General features: G+C 41.5%; 1 protein-coding gene across 2 annotated transcripts in view; it reads left to right on the top strand.

The window, feature by feature from the left end:
• Positions 1-23,569, top strand: part of apaf1 (apoptotic peptidase activating factor 1) — a 43,387-nt gene that overhangs the window by 12,628 nt on the left and 7,190 nt on the right. Inside the window, exons 22-27 of one of the 2 annotated variants that reach the window (XM_075471673.1) lie at positions 242-358; positions 2,236-2,361; positions 4,677-4,808; positions 4,892-5,017; positions 6,443-6,568; positions 8,631-8,777. In XM_075471673.1, coding sequence (XP_075327788.1) covers positions 242-358; positions 2,236-2,361; positions 4,677-4,808; positions 4,892-5,017; positions 6,443-6,568; positions 8,631-8,777 — 774 coding nt within the window. The remainder of the gene's footprint in view (positions 1-241; positions 359-2,235; positions 2,362-4,676; positions 4,809-4,891; positions 5,018-6,442; positions 6,569-8,630; positions 8,778-23,569) is intronic. The other variant, XM_075471672.1, reaches the window with a different exon arrangement.

The raw sequence follows: 23,569 nt of genomic DNA, 5'->3' as shown, positions 1-23,569 counted from the left end.
CAAAGTCCTGGAGTCTGTGATTACTGCTGCACATTCATTTTTTTCCCCTCCCTTATCATTTATAACCATTGTATTGGGAGAAAATCAGTAATAATCTTGCGAATGCCTCGGATGCCGGCTTTGTTATGCTAAAGTAAAAAAAAAAAAAAAAGTTGACAGCTTTGTGAAAAAGTGTGCAGCAGATAGACACTTAATGACTGAAAGAGTGCAATTTTGTGTTTGTGTGTGTGTTGTGTGCCAGGAGTCAGGGCTGACAGTTAGTCAGGTGCTAAGGACCATTGGCTGCAGGATCCAACGACTGCTGACCTCCTACTGGGGGTTGGTGCTGGCAGTAGCTTATTGCACAGGCAGCGTGCAGGTATTGTATGGTAGGGAAAGGGTTTGAGTTTCAGAGCAATCAAGTGTCACTAATTCCTTTTTGTGACTGTGTATGTGTGCGCATATTATTCTGCATGTGTATTTTAGGAGTAATAATAGAATTGGCTGCGAGTTATTGTTTGCATCAGATACCTCGTGCCATCAAGCTGGATTAGCCTCTTTACTGACTAACTCGTCCTTTAATTTGTCTTTCTTCTTTGTTTCTTTGACTCTGCATCAGCTCCGCAGTGAGTCACTGGCTCATTTAATCCCTTGGTTGTGGAATTACGCAAGTATAAAAGCAGGCTGATGTAAAGAGCAAAGATACGAGCCCTTGTTTTTATTTATTTTCCTTCTAAATTCTTTTTACTCTGACGTATTACTTCTTGCACAGTGCCAGAAATCATTGAGCCAGATGTGTAACGCTGGCCGAGACGTCCTCGCTCAGCCTTTGAAACCTATCATGAAGCTTGACAGACATGGTTGCCGTGTCCTTAGGCTTGTTCTGCTCAGACATTTCAACCCTGTCATCTGAGACCTGACTATTTTAGTGTTAAAATTCCAAGTGTGGTTTGGCTTACTTAAATCCTCTCAAAGCTACAGGTGCTGTTCTGCGTTTGTTATGTTTTATCTGATCACTGCAGTGAGGCTCATTTTTTTTGCGAGTTAATTTTTGTTATTTTAAGTAATCAATTATTGAATGTGACTGGGTACTTTGGGACGTTTGTGCATTAATAAGTTATTTATCTTCAAGATGGCCAGGAATGTGGGGAAAGAGGGCAGTGAACTGATATGACACAAAGGTCCAGTCAGCTGGGATTTGAACCAGGGACTCAGTTGCTGAGGGGATTTTTGCCCATACGGCATGCTTCCGGGACTTGGGTATCAGGTCAACACAAATTCATATTTTTGATCAATAAAACCAATTAAAATGTATGTTTGAGTTTTCTGCAGAATATTATTGGCACAGATCTTCATTCTAATATTGTACAGGCACGCCAACAGCTTTGTGTGATCCTAGGACCCAATTTATGCCTTTAACTTATGCATGACAGCAAAGCGTACTTCATGTGTTGAAATGAGGTAAATGGAATACCTGTTTCCCTCTTTCTGCATATGCCGAAGCTCTGCATGTACATGTAATATTTCCTCCAGGCTGATATGTTTAGGACTGGCATCTGTAGTGGCCGTGTGTGTGTGTGTGTGTGTGTGTGTGTGTGTGTGTGTGTGTGTCTGCAAGCGCTTTGAATTCATAAATCTGTCTTGAACCAAATATTTCCATTCTCAAAACCCTTCACTAAAAACCTCAAATGTCACCCTCATGGTTGCTCTGCAGGAAAAAGTCTCCTTGTCAACAAAAGTTGCTCTCAGGGGGCTGTGACTGCCTGTTTTCAAAAAATAAAAAATCTGTTGAAGAGATGTTTTAGTCAGGACAGAAGTGTTGGGCCAAGAAACAAACTTTGCCATTCAAAGAGCCACCCTACCAGTGTGACTGGATGTTTGTGGAACCTCATTTAGGACCTGTTTTAAATCTCCAGGCGATAGTGTACCATGCAGGTATACCTCTGTACAGCTGCAAAACCAACTTTGAAAACTCTGTAAAGATTTTCAACTCAAGATGTTGTTATAACATGGTGCCTCTGCAAAAACCCAGTGATAACAGACGATGTTCTCAAACTTTGACCTTTTTGACCAACTTTTACGAGACACCTCAAACTGGAGGTATGCGTTGAAAATGATCTCATACCTCACTTTGTAGCATAGAACACGTGTGGCCAAACGCTGTCTTTACCGTACTTAAAATTGTGCTCGAGTCCCAGCTCTTGCTGTTCACTTGAATATCTGTGCTTTTACTATTTGTTTGTTTCGTCCTTCCAGGTGTTGGAGTTTCCCTCCGGGAAGCTTCTAGCATCTCTGCGGGGACACACTAAGCCTGTGCTTCACTGCCAGTTCAGCCAGAACGGCCAAACGCTCATCACATCCTCTGAGGACACCACCATAAGGGTAGGCGAGACTCCTCTCCTCCCTCTGTTGCTCTTTTTCTCTCTTCATACTTTTTGTTTCTTTGTTTTTGCATTGTAATTGTTTCTCCTCCTCCCATTCATCTCTCTGTCCCTCACCCATCCCTTACCTTCTTTTCCTCCCTAATTGATGGCATATTCTTTCACCTGCTCCCCCAACCTGCTTCCCATTTTTCTTCTTAGCTATTGATTATTCTTCTCCCTCTGTTCCCATTCTTCACCTTGAGTAAAAATACCTGCTGTTGTGAATCATTCACCCTGGCAGTGTTTCGGGTCTCTGTGGTGTTTTCACCTTCCCCTACCTGTTACACCTTACCAGCTCCTCTGGGGGCCTTTTCACCTCTCTATTCTTCATCCCTCTCTTCTGTCTCCTCTCCTTCCTTTTCTGTCTTTTTGCCTCTGGCTACAGCTCTTTATCTCCCTCCTGCTCCTGTGCTGACCGCATGCAACTGTCTGTGTTTGTGTGTGAATACTGTATGTGTGTGTGTATCAGGCGGTTATGCTCTGTCAACCCCACCATTCATGCTCTGTTGCTTATTTCCCCTTTCCTCCACCCCCTGCTCATCTCTTTCTTCTCCTTCTTCTTCATCTTTTCTTTTTGCCCACAGACCTGTCCACTGCAGCACTTCCTTCTTTCCCCAACAGCACAGCACCTCATTCTGTATTCGTGTGGTTGCTGCCTACAGCATCACTATTCTCACACCATCCCCGGGTTATTCAGAAACTATTCAGATTCATTCTGTTTGACAGGTGCTGGCCAGGAAATGGAAGTGTGTATTTAGATGTTAATGCAAACGCAGAGTGAATGTGAATGACACCAATGTTTTAGTTTGTATTGGACTTTAACCTTCAGACCAATAACTGGGGGAAAGGTGCAACATTGCACACAAAAACAATGATTGAAGGATGATTCAACCCAAATTCAAGCTCAGATTCTTTGCTGTTCCTGCAGGTTTAATGGCTTAAATGCACAATACAGGTACTCTGGAGGCGAAGGGTCTAGGGTTTTAACAGATATGTTGGCTTCTACCCAGCACAACTGCATTATAGATGGAAAAGCATGACATGGTGTGATTTACAGCCCCATCATAACAGTGTCATACAGCTGCATTTCTGCATTCAGGACTTTACTTAAATATTTTAGCTATATATACAAGAGGCCACACTGCCTCATTCATTGATGAGTGCTTTCTTGTCATTACATTACTGTGCAAAGGTCAAGGCCTCGACATTTTGTGCTGTTCTTGTTCTGTCTCAGTACTCGGAGGAAAATAACTGATGCAATCTGCTTTTGTTTCCTTGATTATTTCTATTTTTAATTCACTACATGTGTTATAGAGATTGGGAAATGCAAAATAGAATGCATTAGATAAAAAAGTATCTGCACAGTAATGACATTAACAGGTTTTTTCACAGATGACCGCTAAGACATTTGACTTCATAGCAGGAGACTCTTGGCATAAAATGTGTTCACATGACTGTTAATACTCTCGAGTGTCCTCTGGACGGATTGCACAAGAGGCAGCGTACAGCGCAAGATGTACGCTACGTAAATGTTCGCAGCACTTTGACAACGGCAAATGAGCTTCACATAAAATGATCACTGTTTTTGTGTTCGCATCCATACAGTGTGGATAGATACCCACAGCTCTGCTGGCCCATTTCAGGGCTCCACTGCATGTATGAAGTACGAAAAATGCTTAAGATTAGGCTGATGATATACTTGCTTTTTAAACTCGCATTTGCAGAAGCAGCAAAATTCCGCGGCGGAAGCAGAATCTGAATATCCCGATGGTCCGTAATAAACTAGATGAATGTCGAGATGTGTATATATCTGCACAGCGATTTCCACAGTGCGATTTCTGCATCACATGCTGCCTCCTGCGCCCTCCAGATAACCGTTTCCTGCACCTGCACCTGCACCTGCACGTGTCCAGTCGGGAGGGCTCATCTCCGGCAGAAAGCTTGTTGCTGGGATGTGTTTGTGTGAATGGCAAATGTAGAAAAAAAGATTGGATCAACTTGTCCACACATTCTGCTGAATATCTCTGGTGTTCATGTGAGAACAAGTTGAAAATGGGGATCGTTGAGCCTTTTTCACAGTTTTAGCTCGAGCACTTTTACAGATCTTCACTCTGCTTGGTGTGAGTGTGGAATTTGTTAGAATGTTTCAGAAATTGTCAGACACACCCTTTCAGTTCTTGTGCTCGATATATTTGGGGAGTTGGTTATAGGGCTATTCGACAATTTGAACTGTACTAGTAGCTAAGAGACTGCTCTCTCTGTTCCCCCTTATAGGTGTGGAGGTGGCAATCAGGGGAGTGTAAAGTGCTTCAGGGTCACCGAGAGCAAGTCAGAAGCTTCTCTCTTCTCCACGTCTCACCAAACGAATCAAGACTGTTGTCATGGTCCTTTGATGGTACCGTGAAGGTGAAACTCATCCACTCGCACCACATCGAACAGCAGAGTGAACCAAACTGTAAATAACCTGTCTCTCCTTTGCTCACTGTCAGATGTGGGACACAGAAAATGGCGAGAAACTGCAGGACATCGAGGCTCATCAAGGTGCCATTCTGTCCTGTCATGTCTCCCCAGACAGCTGCCTCTTTGCCACCGCCTCTGCTGACAGGACCGCTAAGGTTTAACACTTACACAAACACACATACTCGTGAGATGAGATATGTCTATTTGTGCCTCCAGTAACAGCTTGACCTATTACACATCAGCTTCTCCTCTCAGAGCTCCTTCTGAAAGGATTACCTACGGCATACACACATGGATGTGTTGCTAAACAGGATATCTGAGGTTAAAAGTTCCTCCTGTAGAGAGGCAGGAGACTTTTGAGATTAGCATGCAGCAGATGGCTTTCGGCCTGGTGAGTTACTGACAGGTCAGTCCGTCCTCCTACATGCAACTCGTGGTCCTGCTGGCCAAACAGCCCCGCAGGCCGGCTGACCATAAATGACCCAACTCTGTCAGGATGTAACTTTTGCCAGGTTTCTGTTTACCCATACCACTGCGCCTGACTTTGGCCTGACTTTGGTAAGACTTTGGTCTGGGCTGAGTGAGATGCATTTTTTTACACATGACTCTTACACAATTCCTTACCCTTCATCCACTTCACTGCATACACCAGGAACTGTGCTTGCGACTGCATCCTCGTGACGCTGACTTCTTTTAGGTGTCATTCATTTTTCTACTGTGTGAATATGAATATCCATCTGTTTTTCAGCCGTGAATGAGAGTTGTTGTCCCATTATAGAAGCAATTCAAAGCTAATCTGTCTGGCATTTGTTAAGTCATGTGATCAAGAGCCACTGCCACAGAGTTTCACACAGGAATTTACATTTGGTCAACAGTCAACCTGGCTTCTGTCAACAAATGATAGAGGGGAGACATTGTGTGTTTTATGGATTTGGCAGAGACTGTAAATTAGGTGTGTGTATTGTTGGGTTGGTCAGCAGCCAGTCACATAGTCCTTGCTCTTCAGAACGAATCAGGGCTGTGCAAACTCAAAGCCACAGTGAAGTCCGTGGTTTCCATCCATCTAGAGGTCAAACCAAAATGCTTGGCTTTAAGTGTCTTTGTGGAGCGCCACAAAAAGAAGAGGAGTGCTCTGTTCTGTTCCTTTTCTTATCCTTCCCACCCCTTTTTTCCATCTATCCTCTTCTCCTGACCTTCAGATGAATGGAGCTTTGTGTGCAGAGATAGTTAGCTGTCTGCCAAATGAAGTGTCTAATTATGAGCCAAGTTATTTTCTGTGCAACACAGGATGTGACCGGGACAGATGGGGGAAAATAGTAAGAGAGAAAAAGGAAAGAAGGAGTTTAAAAAAGAACAATGGATGAGAGATCGACAGTGGGAAACGTGTGACAGAGATCACCCAATAACAGACAGCTATTTTCACTTCTATCATGAACATACACAGCACACACTTTGCCCTCTGAATCTGCAATTCAGCTTCCTTATTTACAAAAGGTATGCTGATTTAGTTGTGACCAAATCAATATTTTCTTTCATGATTGGTTCCCCAATTTCCTTTTTTCATTCTTTTTTTCTCTTAGTTGTGGCGCTGCGAGCCCTTGCAGTGTGTCTACACGCTGAGGGGTCACCAAGAGTGTGTTCGAAGCTGCCGATTCTCATGGGATGGCCAGCGCCTCGCAACAGGAGACGACAATGGAGAAATCCGGGTGTGTTTTCACAGCATTCAGCCTTGACTTTTTTTTTTACTTTGGCCACTGAAACTGTTATGGTAGAAGGGATCCAGAGTAGAAAGATTTAGGGGTTTTATGGGAAAAGGGCAAGGTAAAGAAAGAAGTTTAGGGAATGATGGAAATAAATTTTGGGTGTCAACACACTACGAGAAGCGGTGACAACGCCTTAAGCCTTCTAATTTGCTGCACAATATACAATAAACATGACCACAGACGACATTCATTTCCAGAAATTACCTCCTAATTACATGTCACAACTCATTTGGATGAAGTGCTGACTAATACATTATGATTACTTCAGTGCATAAAGAAAGAATGAGATAAAGGGGAGGAGGCAGTTCTCCATCTCAGGAGGAGGTGGAGTGTAAGCAATTGAGATGAAGAGAGCGGGAAGCGGATATGTCTGACTGTAGGAGGTGAAGGAGAGGACTCAGGATGCCAAACTGGATCTCCAAGTTTCAGTCTGAACTGTTTGTGCCTAACATTCATCGTAACTCTGAAGTTAAGCTGTCTTATAGCAACAAGCCTGCAGCGGAAAGTGACGCAGCATCAGTAAATCAAAGGTCAATGCCCTGTGGTGACCTGTGAGCTGAGCGGCTCCATTATTTAGAAAATACTGAATCCATCAGGTCCAGTTACATAAACCACTCTGAAATCTCACCCCTGTTTCTATGGAAACAAATGTGAGTCAGGCATGCTAAGAAATAAATATAGCTGCACATGTGATAAACATAGCAGTTGCATAACAGCTGCAAACAGATATGATGCACTGCACAAGTAATGCTTCATTTATAAAGCATTATTTCATTTTATGTAGTAAATCCCGCATCACATAGTATCTGAGTTCGTTTCTCACTGTCTGTACACCATCTGTTCCAGAGCAATATCTGGATGCGTCGGCCATGTTATGTTTTAAGGGTGGATGGAAGCCCATAACATTTCTTGCACACCATAATATGTTCGTTCAGGAGAATGAATGATCAAAAACGTATGACTTGCAAAGGGAAGAAACAATGTAAGATGTTTACATATTTGAATGCTTATGCTTCGGTCTTCTGCACCTTTGTCAGCTGAAGTTCATGCAACAGCACACATGCAGGCTACAAACACACAACTGGGAATGTACCATCAACAGGAGAAGACCAGAATGTCTTGAATTGAATTTCTTTGCTTTAGGCTTAAAGTGCAACCAAACACAAGCCGTGGGCAGCCTTGTAAACAACGATAAAATCCTAACTTTTCAGCAATCTTTCCACACACTCTCAGATATCCCAATTCCCAGGGATGATAAGATGCCTGATTTTGATAACACTTTTGTAGACACAAAATTATTCGGACTGGATGCTAGTACAAAGAGATGTATATCTTTTTCTATATATATACTGTATATATATGATCAAACTTCCCATTTGGGCAGTTACACAGTTCCTCTTGTGATTTGTTAAAGAGAAAATTCAATTTTCCTTTGATAAAAATCAGTTTTAAACTATAAATTCAATTAATTGATTTATCGCTCAGGCCTAATATTAACAAGATATGGGTACCTTAAAGAGGTTGATTATGCCTTTTTTGGTTGGTCATGTAAAAGTTGTACAAAGTTACCCAAAGTCCGCACCAAAGAGGAATTATTCTTCCAATTAGCTGTCTTTGAACTGGCCGAAACTCCATGTTTGTATTCCAGGCTTCTCTTCCCTCACTTGTCTACATCGACATGAAACACATTTGCAGAACCTCTAAAAGAATGGGACAAAAGCTACGTTGCGGAACACCATTTTGAACAATCCCATGACCAGTCAGAGCAGACTGGGTCTCTCAGGACGGGGGACTTTAAAAGACAGGAGCTAAAATGTGGCAAAACGTGCATGTTAAATAAATTGATGATTCTAAATTGACTGTAGGGGTGAGTGTAAGAGTGCATGTTGTTTGCCTCATTTGCCTCTGTTTTGGCCCTGTGATAGATTGGTGACCTGTCCAGAGTGTTAATAAGCAACATTTTTCATTTGATGATTTCTTATCCATGGATGACTTTCCACCACAGCTCTGGAGTGTCAAAGATGGCTCCTTACTGAAGATTTGTTCCCGGGACAGTAAGGACGGCATGGATTCCCTCCACGGAGGCTGGGTGACAGATCTGCACTTCTCCCCAGACGACTCTCTTCTGGTCTCAACTGGAGGCTACATTAAGGTAAGCTAACACATACTTCAAATTCAGGCTCAACCTCGCGTGGAATCAGTTTAGGGGATGAAGAAAAACAGTTTGTTCTTCAGCATTTGGAATTTAGCTCCTGCAGTGTCCTGTATGCGTCTGTTTCCTTTTTGTTGCAGTTAGATTGTTGATACATGCCACCGTGTGTCGTCATCTTACCGCTGTTCATGTCAAAACCAAATAGTACCAACACCGCATTTAACAGACAAGAAAACACTGCAAGCTTTGAGTCATGAGCTTTTCCTTTTGTCCTCCACGCTTTCGTTTTGCCTTTGCCTTTGCCTTGTTTGCTAATTTGATAAATCAGACAAAGGAATCGATAAGCAACGAATGTATCCTGCTGTATGTGAGTTAGAGAGGTTTACTGGGGCTTTTTTAGATTTTAGATTTGTTTTTTCGAGGTAACTGGCCTGTTTGACCCCACAAATGCAAAGTGTTTGTGTGTAAAAGCATTCTGCACCTTTTCCTCCCCATTGATAACCTTGGATATTGCTGCTCAGCTATTGTGTTATACCTTGTGCTGCACAAACATCTCTGACCTATTAAAGCATGACACTGAGACCATAGGAGTAACCAGCCTGCAGGAAAAAGTAGCCAGCTGGAGTCTGAGGGTAGGCTTTCCTGGAGTGAAAGCTCAATTTTAGTGGATCTAGCTCTCTCTACAGCTGTTATTCCATCACAACCGCAGATCTTTATGTCTGCATATATTAATGAGTTTGTCTTGCCAGCTGCAGATGATGTTGTTGAGGATAATTAGGCTTTGTTGGTGCCCACATATTCTAAATCGTGATCATAACGGATCTCTAATATAAAGAGGGATTAGACCCTCAGAAATCACACCACTGTGACATTGAGGAAGACATGCCACCGAGTTTGAAAGTGTACATGCAAACTTCTCACAGTTCTGTTACACTAAACCTACAGTAAAAAAATAAATCTGCTTTAGACAGCTTGTCAAAAGACTAGAAAGTAACATTTTATTTCTCTTATTTTGCTGCTTTCTTGTCACAATCCCCACAATCTCTCATTATGGAGCTTGGTCAACCATGGCAGGTCATGGCCCATGGTGACACATCTCCGCTGCGTCTCACCTCGCTGTAGAAACGGAAGGAAGTGCTCATGAGCCCCACTCACTTAAAATGTGTTAATGGTACACATTTCCGCTTGGTTTTAGTTGTTTTTATTTGTGCCTCAGACCATAACCGCTGTGAAACTATCAGAGATTAAAGTTTTATTGCTCTGTTTCAACTGCTTTCTTGTCACAATCTGAGCTCTGTCTCCTCACTCCTTCTGGAGCTCTCCATATGTAGGTTTGAGGCTGAATGTTGTGTTTACAAACAGTAACAACTATCCCTGTGGTACAATGTAAAGTTTACAGATTTTAGGAGCTTTTGTGGTTATTAAGCCTGAGATGAATGAGACAGAAAGGTGGAAGAAAACCCCACTATATATGTAGTCTCAAAAGTACTAATTCCCTATCATCACTGCTTCTGGGGCTGCAGTTTTTTCACTTGAACTCTGTTTAACCTCTGGTTCCTGCGGTTGAAATGAGCAGAGGAGTTGACCAATCTAAAATACCTGGTTCCTGGAAAAGGTTCCAGAAATGCAGCTTTCGTGTGTGGGCTTGCATAGTGTGAAGGTTCGTGGGGAAAATTGAAACTTGAACTACGGCTTCTGTTTGTGGCTACGCTTTCTTATCACCCAGACGACATGATTAATTACTGCAGCCGACAGGTTATTTTCAGTAGTGCAGAGCTGTTGCTCACAGGGACGAACAACATTAACATCTGACTTAGGAGGTGAAGCAATTGCTAACTTCCAAGCTAGTGGACCTAAAAATGACATTACAAGTAAACGTTAAGAATGAAATGTGCATGAGAGAAACTGAGATTTTGTTTTCTTAGGTAGGTCAAGATCATTCTGTACAGGGTAGCTTACCACACTGTTGGTGCATGAATATTACTTACATCAGCAGATGTCAGACGCACAACCATAACCACTGAACGAGTGAAGAGTTCCGCTTTCTACTCCACAAGACAACCGCAACCTCTGACCAGGCTTGTGGTCAAACAACGTAAGACCACTAGATCTTTTTATACGAAACAACAAGGCCAAAACGAGCAACATAAAACTCATGTTCCTCCAGGTTTGCAGTGAACAATATCCTCCTGTCCTTTTGGATCTTTTTCTAATCAATTTTTTTTGTACATAGGATTATACATACTGCTTGCTTTGTTCAGAATTATGAAGTGTTCATGGGTGTGTAAGATGGATGATTTCTGATTGAGAGATTTTTGATGGTTTATTGTAAAAAGCAATAGAAAGACGGCCTGATTCATCCGCCATTGTTGCGCAGCTGGAGATTAACATAAAACCACTCAGTCCCTCAGAGAAAGCTATCAGTGCCATCTTGTGATGTGACTGGAATAGTGTGTGCCTCTTTGTTACCTTGGCTTTTACAGCAGAAAGGGTCACAAAGCGGGCAGTCTCAGCTGAGCTCTGATTGGCTATTTGTTGAGCAATGATGTAATTCTCCCAGGAGAACGCTCTGATCGATGAGGCTTTATATCTCATATTACTCCTGATGCTGTGTGTGGGGGGGCTGTTGTTTGAGAGAGAGAGAGTGTGTGTGTGTGTGTGTGTGTGTGTGTGTGTGTGTGTGTGTGTGTGTGTGTGTGTGAATGTGTGTATGTATGTGGCTTTTATTTATACCTGCGTGTGGGTTGATGGAGATGTTTGTTGATAGCAGTGGATGCTGTTGTTAAGGCTTTTTATAGACAGATGGCAAGTCCCCATTGTAATTTCATCTATGCTAGGTTTCTGTTGACAAGATCATAAACCCTGGAAAATTAGTTTAAACGTAATAACAGCCCACGTGAAGATATTTAGCAAACTCTTTGACTAAAAAAGCCTGAGTGTCCCTCTTTATATAATTCGAAAAAGCTAAAACATCAGCTCAAAATGAACATTATGAGCATTTTAAGAGCAGCTGAGATTTTTCAGATGATGAATCCAACTGTGTTCTCTCCCGGAAAGAAAAACATCTAAAGTTGTCTCTCTTGGAAGGAGACTGACTTTCTCATCCGAACATATCTGACTCAATAGAATCCTTTTGAGTTGGGCTGTATTTGTACATCTGTTAAACAAACCCCGCTCTGCTTTTTTGCTTCTGAACTTTAAAGACATGGCGGCTTAACTCGGAGCAATAACATTGTGCTCATGAGCTTTATCTTGTGACACATCATGATGAAGGTCGTAATTACTCTGATAATTAGATCACTCCATTACTCCACTTCATAGACCTTCTTCCTGCTTCAGCGAAGCATGTTAGCTTGATGGATCAGTGTGTGGACGTGAGGACAGGTGACGGATTATTCAGCCGGACATCTATGAGAGGCCTTCCTGTCTGTCACAGTAATTACCATGACAGCGTGTGCCTCTTATGACAGATAATATAGCCAACAGAGTAAGAGAGCACAAGGATAATCAAATTGTCTGTCTGTCTTAATGATTATTGCCAGCGTGTCTTCATGCTTGCCTTTCCTGCACTCAAAACATGTCTTCAGTTTCGTGTCTGTGAGTATGTAATTGAAATCACCTCTCATAACTCTGCTCTTCGTTATCTTCATATCTTCGTTTCAGATAAAACAGTGGAAGTGAAATCTCCATATAAATATCAAGCAAGATTATCAGTGTGGTTAACAAGATTATTTACGAAAGCGATTCATGGAACCATGATTTTTTTCTTCTCTTTTTTCCATTGTAATTATTTTTCTGTCAGTCTTGAGGAAGAGGTTTGGCAGCCTTCTGAACGTCTCCGTAAGGGTATTTGGTTTGCATGCATCCTCAGCTGGTGTAGGGGACAGATTTTCATTATGGAGGATCAAAGGGATTGAGTTAGATGTGCATTTGGATCATAGATGTAGACTGATTGATATTGAAGTTTGGCCTTAATACTTTAAAAGCTCAAAATAACGGCTTGAGGAGAATGCTAAGTATGGGGAATCTTTTCAGAGAAAGGAATTTAGACATTTTAAACCGCAGAAACTGATGATAAATGTGTGGTATTGAACGATGGAGTGTCAAAAAGTTATGAAATCACTTTTGATCTTGTTTTGGCCTTTGTATTTACAGTTGAACATTCTGCATTTGAATGAGAAATGACTCATCTTCCTGTTTAACTTTAATATCCCTGGCAAACATCAAAATATGTGAACTTAAAAGATCCGAAACTGTTGACAGAAACTTGTTTCATTTAGTTGGAGAAGCAATGGTGTATTGAAACAAGGTGTATTCCTTGACACTACTTGGTTACAGGTATGACAAAACAAACTTTTGACCACACAACCCAGTTGTGTTGGAGACTAATTTTATGTTTCAGCCTTTTGCTAGTTGCCTATAGTCTGTTTTGGTCTCAGGTCTGATCTGAGTATTTATTTCAAATGAACAATGTCACTATATAATAATAATAATAATAATAATAATAGATCATAGATAAATAACTTCTACATTTTCTCTGAAAGTGCAGCAGGCTACAGGGCAATATTGTTGTCAATTCAGTTCAATGCAATTCAATTCAACAGTACTTTATTAATCCACAAAGTGAAGTAATATTGCTGCAGTATTAGTTCTAATTAATTATGTCCTATTGTAATGGATAGATAACAAAATACAATATAAATCTGCTGACAAGCATGTAGAAAGTGTAGCAGAGAGGAAGGTGTGGTAGACATCTTCAGAGGTCACCATCGGTGGGTTGGGTCGTTGGTTTTGTAGCTTAGCAACAACTTAGCTGATGAGCGCACGTGCAGCATTGGCAGGTAACACAGGTGAACTCTCTGTAGACAACATGGACGGGAACCTATAGCCAACAGTTCAACATCTGGGGTGCAGAGATGCTCCTCTTCAGTGACATGTCCAGGGTTATGCCATCTGTTGTCAACAAGTACTGTAATCCTGCTCCTTTGGTGTTACCTCTCTGTCTGCAGTCTCGATCTGTCGATATAGTCTTAAAGCTGAGTAGAGAGGTGTTAGAGCTGTTCATGCAGCCATGTTTTGGTAGAAAAAACAACCATTGCTTTCCTGATATTTCTGTGTTCTCATTAGGGGTCCAAGCTCGTCCATTTTTTGCCAGTGATCGCACACTTCCGATGATTATCAAGGGAAGTTCTGGTTTAAACTTCCTTCTCTCTTTGCTCAGTTTATCAGTGCATCTCCTCTTGACATCGAGATATCTCCTCTCCAACTCTTCTCGATTTGGAATCTTGTTCCAGGCATTACTTGGGCTTTGGAAAGCTTCGTTAGCTGCTACAACAGGTTAACAACATTCCTGCTGCCATGGTTGTGCATCGTAGCAGATCTAAAATAAATAAATAAATAAAAAAGCCACTTTACAGCAGAAGTCCTTTTAGCAGCAGAGAAATCTGTGTTTTCACAGGAAAAGACTCGGTAGAAAATCTCAAGAACACACAGCATGTCCAGAGCTGCTGTAGCATGCTGCCTGCCTCTGTGGCAGTGCCATTCTGCCAACCCCAACCCCAACCCCAACCCCTAATAATTATGTAAATCGCAATCTTAAAATAAAATGCAGTCCAATTGCAAAAGATTTGGTCCCCCTTTATGCATCAGCTATAGCTACGAGTTTTAACATTTCCCCTCTTGGGATGGTGGACTGTTTTTAATATCATAACACCTATTTTGCTTTTATGCCATTGATATATATCAAGAAAAAAATGGCAGCCTCAGAAAGGCAGCTTAAAGTCTTATGTAACCATAGTTATTAACCAAAAATGATACAGTACGAGGCTGAAACCAGACCTAGAAGTGCCTTTAATCTGCATTTTCTCAAATGGCCAGCAGGGGGAGACTGCTCTGATCTGAAGAAGACTAATGATTGTTATAGAACTATATAAGAAAATTATTCTTATTTCTAACTCATTTAATTTCCTTTTAAAACATTTTCCTAATGACTTAATGGCCTCATTAAGGCCGATATTTAGAGTTAGATAGATTATAAAGCCCTGCTATGCTCTACGGTGTGGTTTTATGCCTATGTGCATAAGTTCTCAGTCAGATCCACACCTTGCATATCATGGGAGGGTTTTAAAAACCCAAGATTGCTACAAGCCAAACTTGAGGCTTCAGTATGGTTGCCTGTTTGCAAAACAGAAGTGGAGTTTTTTTTACCGAAAAGCCCCTGAAGTGGATCAAATGTCAGTCACTTGATATCTCAAATGGGAAAAATCAATAGGACTTTCATTGTCAGGGTCAGATACAATAGCTCCTCCTGCTTTAAAATGCGAGTCAAATATTGTATGAAACATGATTGGCGCGCACAAGTACACAACAACAGCTTTTTTCAGCTGAGCCTCGCTTGTTTCAGTTTAGGGAGAACTGCAGAGAAAAGTAGAGGTCCATACAACGTGTTCATGGTTGCAAGGTTAGAGAGGATTAATAAGTTCACAGCTTTAAATGTTTTCTGATGCAAGACATTGACATGAAAATGTGTCATAAACACAAACCCTTTTAAGCATTTTTTGTGTGATAACCAACTAAAAACTGATAACGTAGACCGCTTGAAACTCTCTGCTTACTCTGAGATCCATACTGTTCTGATGAGGTAATGAGAACGCTCAAACCCTCATCGCTGTGACTGTGTTCTTGAAAGACCGTTGGTGTTTTATTGCAGCCAAGGCGCAACACTTCTGTTCTTCTTATCAGATTCAGTGGAGGGTTTTCAGCCATGAGATCCTCTCTGAGCATCAGAAGCCCTTCTACAGAGCGACTCTGCATGTTGCTGTTGCTGCTAAGCAGAATGATGTTGTTACTGGTCTGATAAGAGCCCGACGAGTGACAGCGGGTGATGTCCCCCATGGCTCTCGCGCTCAGATGGCTGGTTGATATGATGCAACGTGAGGCCTGTAGCGTTAGGAGTTCTCATTGTTTGCCTCTTTCTGTTTGTCTCTTTGGCTCCCTGTGTGGAAGGAGGCTTTCTTGTTTGTCCCAGTGACTTTTTTTTTTATCTTAAGTCGTCTCTGTCAGTGCATCTCTCCCAAGCTTTTTTTCCCCTTTTCTAATGCGTCTCAGCCTTTCTTGTTCTCACTGTGTGTTTTATGACTCCCTTCTTCTCTGTATGATTGGGTGAATTGTGTCAGTGTAATTAAAAGCAGCAGGCCATTGCATGGGGGGTGTGTGCTTGTGTAATTCCCTGTTGTGAGAAGGCACCGTTGTAGTGTTTAATTAAATGCTTCTTATGCTCCTTATCATCAAATGCTGATTATGTCGGTGCATTCGATTGTGTGTAAAAAAAACATATATATATATATATACACCTGCCTGCAAGAGAAAATGTGTGTGTTTTGGTTTGTGTGTGTCCGATTGTGATGTAGTGGTGCAGTCCACCCCTCTGAGAGAGGCTGTTACATCCTACACTGACTCACATCATTCGTCCTGGCTCCCTGTGCTCTGGGTCCTGCTGTACCTGTCTCACGCCTGGCCTTGGCACACACCAAAACCCAAGAACACACACTCACAAACTCTCCAAACGATCATCCGTCACAGTGCCGCTGTCCAAGAGGGAGGCGCAGGTGTGAAAAGGCTCATTCTGACTGCATGAACACACACTCGCCCAGCAGCCCCAAATAATTCACACCGTCATGTCGCAAACAAAACAAATACACTGCAATGTCCCCCTTTAACTACTGACACAGATCTTTGTGGCTGTGCCTGATTTTTATATGAAAAGCAGTCCGACTCTAAGGAGTGTTGATGAGAAAGGCTGTCATGTTCAGCCTAACTCTGGGTGCACTCAGGTTTTGTCTGATTTCACTAAGCCAGCTGTCAAAAGGCAGGCGGAGGAGCCATCTCCTCAGCAGGGACGTGAGACTTGCTCTGTCTGGTTAATCCGTCTAAATCAGTTGGCTGAAACTCGTTGATGCAGCCACTGAATTTTTGGAATGTTCTAAAGTTCTTTTCGATGACTGTAAATTGATCGCTGGAATCCTTGTTATGATGGAACCCACAGTTTGCTGCTCGCCCCTGGAGTATGAATCTGGAGTGAAACTGTTTCCTCTGCGTCCATCTTCCCTAAAATCTTTTGGCTTTTTCAACAAAGATTTCACATATCTGCAACATTTACGCGCCTCCCAACAGTGATGATTGCAAACAGTGTCTGAAGTCTCCTTCAGGATGATTTGTTGAATGATAAAAAAAAATTGACATCCAGTCATAATACAGACAGATCACGCACTTTCCCCCTTGGTGCTGTAAGATAGACAGCTCAAAGGTTGTCTTATTTTCATTCACATTCTTCTCACTAATTAGAGATGAAAGCTTAATCACATACTTTATTAATGTTGTATTTGCCATTTTTGACTACCTCTTTTGAGTGAGCTAACTAAGGATCGGAAGCACTTTTCCTTTCAAATCACCCAGTCGTAATTATAGAATGCGCTGCTCAGCCAGCATGCATGCAGTGATGCATGGCGACACGGATGTTCTGTACAAATGTTTGATGCACAAGTGGTGGAGTGTGAAAATCCACAATATGACGTTTGCTCAAACCACTTCATTCAGTACAGTTACATGCACAGTTCAGTTTACTGTAGCTATAGTTTGAGTTGGACTCGACTATTCGCCTTTAATGTACATTTAACGGTGTAAAATGAAGGTTTGTCACACAGGTATATTGTAGTTTCTGCAGTACACACGTGCCTTATGGCTAAATGCAGTCAGACTGTAGATTTCTGTATATTCTTCAGCTCCGTAAATTGAAAACAGTGATCACACTTCATTTTCTTTATATTTTCTTTTTCTCGTCCTGTCTGTCTTGCGCATAGTCACGCACACACCCACACCTTTACACACACACTTCCAAACATTGTAAGCCCAGATGGACGGGAGTGTTTAGGATGACATTTCTCCCCTCCCATCCCTGTTGTCAGACTTCACCTATCAAACAAGTCTGTGATGGAAGAAAAAGAGAGAAACACAATTTCCCCTTATCTCATCTTCTTACACTCGCATCACTTTTATTCTCCACTTTTCTGTCTTGAGTTCCCACGAGGCCTGTTCTTCCTGTTTTTGTTATCTCGCCGTTTCACACTTTCAAGTCTTTTTTCTTCCTGCTGTCATTTTCGCTGTTCGTCCACTTTGGCAACCTTTAAATGTAAAGCTTGCTTCTTGTGCCGTTGATTCTTAACACTCCTGCATGGAGGTTTCTTACATGATCCCTTTTTTGTAAAAATCCATTTCTAAATGCTGCGGATTGCTTTAAACCCATCACTGTCTTGGCTGCCTTCTCAGCCTGAGCCATGATTATAAGCCGCATATCATCACTCTAAGTAAGACTCAAAGCAACGTGTGGTGGCAGGGAGTCGAGATGAAATGAAGGCGTGAAGGTTGCATTGACCTTCACTCAAAAGACAGTTGATGGATAGACAACCTGACAAAGATTAAGAGAAAGATGAGGAGCGAGCAGCGTGAGCAAAAATGAAAAAAAGATGAAGTAGAGCATGAATGCTATCACCTTTCTGAGGGATGGAATATCTAGTCCAGATCTAGGATGAGACTGACTGAGCCAGGAGTAGATGCGAGTTAGTTTGTGATGTACTGACGTGGAAAAATAACGTGTGTGTTTGACAGAAAAAGCTGCGATCAGAGCAAGAATGGAAGTCATTTCTTTAACACATGTGCTCTTTGCAAAATTATTATTATGTGCCGCCATTCTGTCCTAGTCTGGCCTAAAGTAACACGCGAGAATTTTCAGAGACGTTTCGGGCCTAAGGCTGTGCATAACAAAAGTTTGTGTGCTTAATGAACTTGTCTAGTGTTGCTTTAACAGCTGCTGTCAGCTGATCCTTGATGGAAATGTTAAACTGCAACACACCCTACGTACTATATTGTCGTTGATAAAGTGGCCTGGAAAAACCTATTGTAAAACTACAACGTAGAGAATCAGAATGGCAAAAATAAAGTGAACAAAAGGCAATTGTATAGAGATTCCTTTTTACTAGAAAGATCACATGAACAGTTTCCGAAGTGAAACATGCAGTTTGTTTCATTCTTTTTGCAGCTGTCGAAGCAGCTACAAAGGACGGCTACTAACTTAATGATTATTTTGTCAGTTTAACAGCATCTCTCCAAAACGTCTGAAAATAATGAAAATCTCAGAACTGCTTATTCTACGAGTAGGACTAAGTGTTTCAATCCCTAACGATTCTGCACAGCACTTACCTGGATGGAGATGTGTTCAAGTGTTTTGGGGTGTTTTGTTTTGTTTGTTTGTTTTTTTTTAAATATTTTTATTAGGAGGCAAAGCACATCAAAACAGGAATCAATGCCAAATCCACATTGAGTACCTCACCATCACTGCACACCAATCAGCAAAATAGACACACCAATATCACAGAAATACGGTGCATCTTGATGAATTAAGAGCAAGGCATACAGTCTACCTCCTAGGATGATTTTTCATTTTGGGGTGTTTAAAGGAGAACAGAGGTTAGGAGAGATGACAGGAATAGTAGTAGAGAGGAGAGTGGGAGAGGGGGTGAGGAAGTCGGGGCCGAGGAAGTCTACTTCGCGTCGGCTTGGGCAGTACACTGTACCTCCCCCTGCTTCCACTCCGAGGAGGGAACAGGAAATGTGTAAGTAATGTGTTTGTTTGCACAACAGTTTTAAGCAGTAAAATGCAACCACAAGAATGCGTGATTTAAGTGGTAAACATAGACATTTTGCATTTAATCCTCAGATGCCATTAGAAAAGCTCTCCTTCTCTCCCCAGTTACTAAAACTTTACAAAATAGACTAATGTTCCGAAAATAAATGCAAATCTGACACTCAAACTAGAGTTTAAAAGCAAACCTTATTGCTTCTTTTGAAAATATCATTAAAAGCCTTTATTTATTAACAAAATCAGCTCTGTGTTGGTTGAAATGCAGCCTCTGTGTTCTTTGTTACCCAACCACAAACTAAGTGCAATAAACGCCACAAAATGAAGTGCTTTGTCGATAGTCTACAAGTACATTGAGCCAGACTTCTTTATTAAAAGCTGAAACCTTTTTGGCTTCTTGAGACACAGCTGGCTTTTCTGCTTTCTCGCTGCATTATTCGGTTAAAGTGCTTTGAAGACTATTTGCAGCAGCAACTGAGTTTCATCTCTGTGTAACACTTGAATACAGTGAGTCTTTTAAGTTGTGTCGCAACAGAAATTAAAGCAATCTGGGGTATTAAAGCTTCTGCAGGTTGGTCGCACCCTCTGGCTTTTACTTTGATCCCTCCTCCTTCAAATTTTGTCCAGAAAGGGAAATGAAAGCTTTTGACAGCTGCTGCCTTCTGACAGGACAGGTATGTAAATAAGCCCGTGTTTAACACATGCCACTGTGTTGGTTCTGGCAGCATCCAGGGTTTTGATACTGTTGAGCTCTTTTCTTTGGTCATGCTGTTCCAGAAATGGGTTTCCTGCTGTGCTGCTCCAATGTAGAAGCAGGCCTGCCTCTAAAAATACCTTTAACACACTCAAAAAATGCGAAAGATCCTCTGAAAGTGCATCTTTTTTTGCCTTTTCCTGTTCCAGAGATTACAAAAAGGCGTATCTTAGCATGCATATGCTGTTCCTCATGCTGCCACAATACACCCAGATGTTTGCTGTATGCCCTTGACTGTCCTTTGGCGTTTGTTTCTGCATAAGAGAAAGCAAAAGTGAAGAACTTTGAAAGAGTAATGCTTGGAATGAAAATGCCCTGGATTCAGTTCTCTTGTTGTCAAGCTTGGGGAATAAACACAAGCTGGTGAAATATTTGATCTGGCAGTTGTTAATTTTCTCTCTGGCTGGAGAAGAAGGGTCTTTCTCAGTGTTCGGTGCCCACCAAGATGGAATGAGGCAGAGTGGAGATGGTGCTGTAGATCAGGGTGGGTGAAAACTGGAGCAAGATGGCGTATGCTTTGTGTAATGCATGGATTCTCAGTAACCGACTTACTTTTACCTTAGCACAAATCATTTTCACCCTTTTAAGCTTTCTCTTCATTTTGATCTAAAGCTCAGAATCACTCCAACCCCTAGATAAAGTTTATTGGAAGTATTGTAAAGCACTTGGGCTCTCTACTATGGAGGCATGCTATTGTAAAACATATAGACTGTGGTTTTTGTTGAAATAAGCAAAGCCTTCCCTGAAAAGACATAATCCAAGTGTCAGCTTATGTTGCTCCAACACCCATATCTATCATTCAGCATGAATGCTATCCGTCGTAAGTAAACTAACACACTCCCATATACCAGAAAAAAAATATTTGTAAGCCCACAGGTCAGATTTCCTCCTAAATTCCACAAGCAGACTAAGGTCCCTTAAAAATAGGTGGATCTTGGTCGGTCAGTCACCAAAATATTGGTGCATTTAAACTGAAATATGAATGCTTATTTAAGCAGTTGGTTCTTGATTTAAAGCTTGCCTTGTTCTTCTTAACATATTAGCTCTGCTGCACATTACAGTTAGCCCACCGTTTCCTATCAGCATATCTTTATTTGAATGTGCAACACAGGCAGTGCTCTTGGTGCCATTTTGAATCCTTTATGCTTTTCAGAAATTCTTCGTGTCGTCTTAACTTGTTAAACATACCACCATATATGACGTACATGGATCCAATAAGTTCATTTAGCCCAACAAAATGTATTGCTATGTTAACAAAATGAATATCAGAAAAACTGTCCAATTATGCCGTGATCCAATCAATTTGTCTTCAATCGAGCATGATACTCTTGATTTTCTTTTGATCAATTTCACTCTTCGGATTGAAGATGCATGTATAAAACAACAATAAGACACTAAAGATGGCAAGAGGACAAATCTGCCTAATATGAGGACAGGGAATATACATATTCCCTCCCTGTTCAATCTGTGTTCATTTCCATTTACCCTCTTGTTTTATCCGTGGTGAACAATGAGATGATGGTAGAAATGCAGGTGAGAGAAGGTGATTAAAGACGGATGATGTGTGAGGGAGACGTGTGCAGCGGATTGCCTGAGCATCAATATTTCAGAAGATGGAACCTTGGATGAATAATTCAGCGTCAGAGTCGCACTGCGTCCCGCTGCGCTAGACTTCTGACCTGGTCACTAACGCACACTCTCTCACACTGAATCCCTCACTTTTTCTTTGTAAAATGAAGGTGGCTTTGCAAAAAAAAAAAAAAAGAATCTCCTCCAGCTGGTATACCCTCTTACGTTAATCTCCTTCTGCTCGTGCCTCCATCCTTTGTGGTCTGAGTGGAGATTTTATACATATGGTATATATATATATTTATAAAGCTTAGAAACTGTACCTACTCCCTCTGGACTCTGCAGTTGAGCTATTTATGTTAGAGGAAGATGAATTACCTCTCTCAGCCATTCTGAAAGACCCAACTGTGCTTTCACTCGCACATAAGCATTGTTCTGGCCTTCACAAGAATACACAAGACAGGTTTTGCAGTTATATAAGCGACGCTGACTTTCCCTCGGGCAGCCTAAATAAGCAGACCTATTTAGTCTGCAATATTAGATGTGTCTGGTGCTGCTCTGATGTTAGCTGGAATGAATAAAGGTTACTCACTCTGGCACGGTGATGATATCATTTTTGACCAGTACAGATCACATTAGAAGCAGAATTTGCCTCAGAAGTCCCTTATCCAGGTTGATGTTAAAGTACCTTTGAGCTTTTTATGTGTAATTCCATATGTCCATATGTGTTCAATTAGACCGCATTTAATAGATTGGTGAAATATGATGTCAGAGAAAAATATCTCCATGTTTGCCGTCTTTGTCTGTCCTGGCGTTTTGGTGAAAGAAAAGTGGCCGAAAATAAAAGTTTTTGGACGTCGAGAATGCGATTCAACCAATTTTCAAACAAAGCTCCCACGTTGTGTTCCTGGTTGCATTTTTGATTTACAGACTCCAGTTGTGCATCTTGCATATTTACAGCTGCTTTTGTGACATATAGAATAAGTAATAGGGACTGAACTGTTTGAAAAGTGGACTACATTTAGCTGAAACTATCCACAGCCATCTACCAGCATGGAAACAAAGATGACAGCGGGAAAGCAGATGTGGTCACGACTGTCTGTCCCAAGCTGCTGTTGTACTTATTATGTGAAAAACAGAAATGATCACAATAAAGTCAGAGATGCCAACTCGTGGAAGCAGATACAGTGTTGTTGGTGAGTGCTTTTGTCACAGAGTGTGTTGTAAGCTTGTTGTAGCTGTGCCAACTATAATGTGTGAAGTGAAGCTGGGAAGCAATTCATGGCAGCACACTGTCATGTAGGCACACTCCCTAAGGCATGGGTTAGCTGTTTCAGTGCATCAATGGGCGAATAAGCAGGAATTCACTGATACTGCGACGATAGTCTTGTTTGATAAGCCTAAAAGTTTAATAGCTGAAACAAAAAGTGTACTAAGCCTTTTCGTTCCTCTGTAGTCTGGATCCAAACACTGTAATTTTCCCATATTTAGCAGAATTTTTAACCAGATTTTCTCAACAAATTTCCACCTAATCCCACCTGTGTGGGCTGTTCTTGCATTTTAATTCATGTAATTTATGCCTTAACATGGTCACACACTGTAGAGTCATTTAGCGTCTATGTGCATCACTAACTCCCATAAATCAATCGTCCCACCGTGATGATGTTGATATCAGCAGAACAGCCATCTGCTCTGAAGATATGGCTGCAGTGTTGCACACAAACACAGAACACCACTGTGTAATCCCATATGAGAGCAAACAGTTTGAAGAATCTA

This window comes from Odontesthes bonariensis, chromosome 8 (assembly GCF_027942865.1).
Source record: "Odontesthes bonariensis isolate fOdoBon6 chromosome 8, fOdoBon6.hap1, whole genome shotgun sequence".
Classification (NCBI taxonomy): domain Eukaryota; kingdom Metazoa; phylum Chordata; class Actinopteri; order Atheriniformes; family Atherinopsidae; genus Odontesthes; species Odontesthes bonariensis.
The sequence above is the reverse complement of the archived record's forward strand: the minus strand, read 5'-3'. Positions and strand labels throughout refer to the sequence as shown.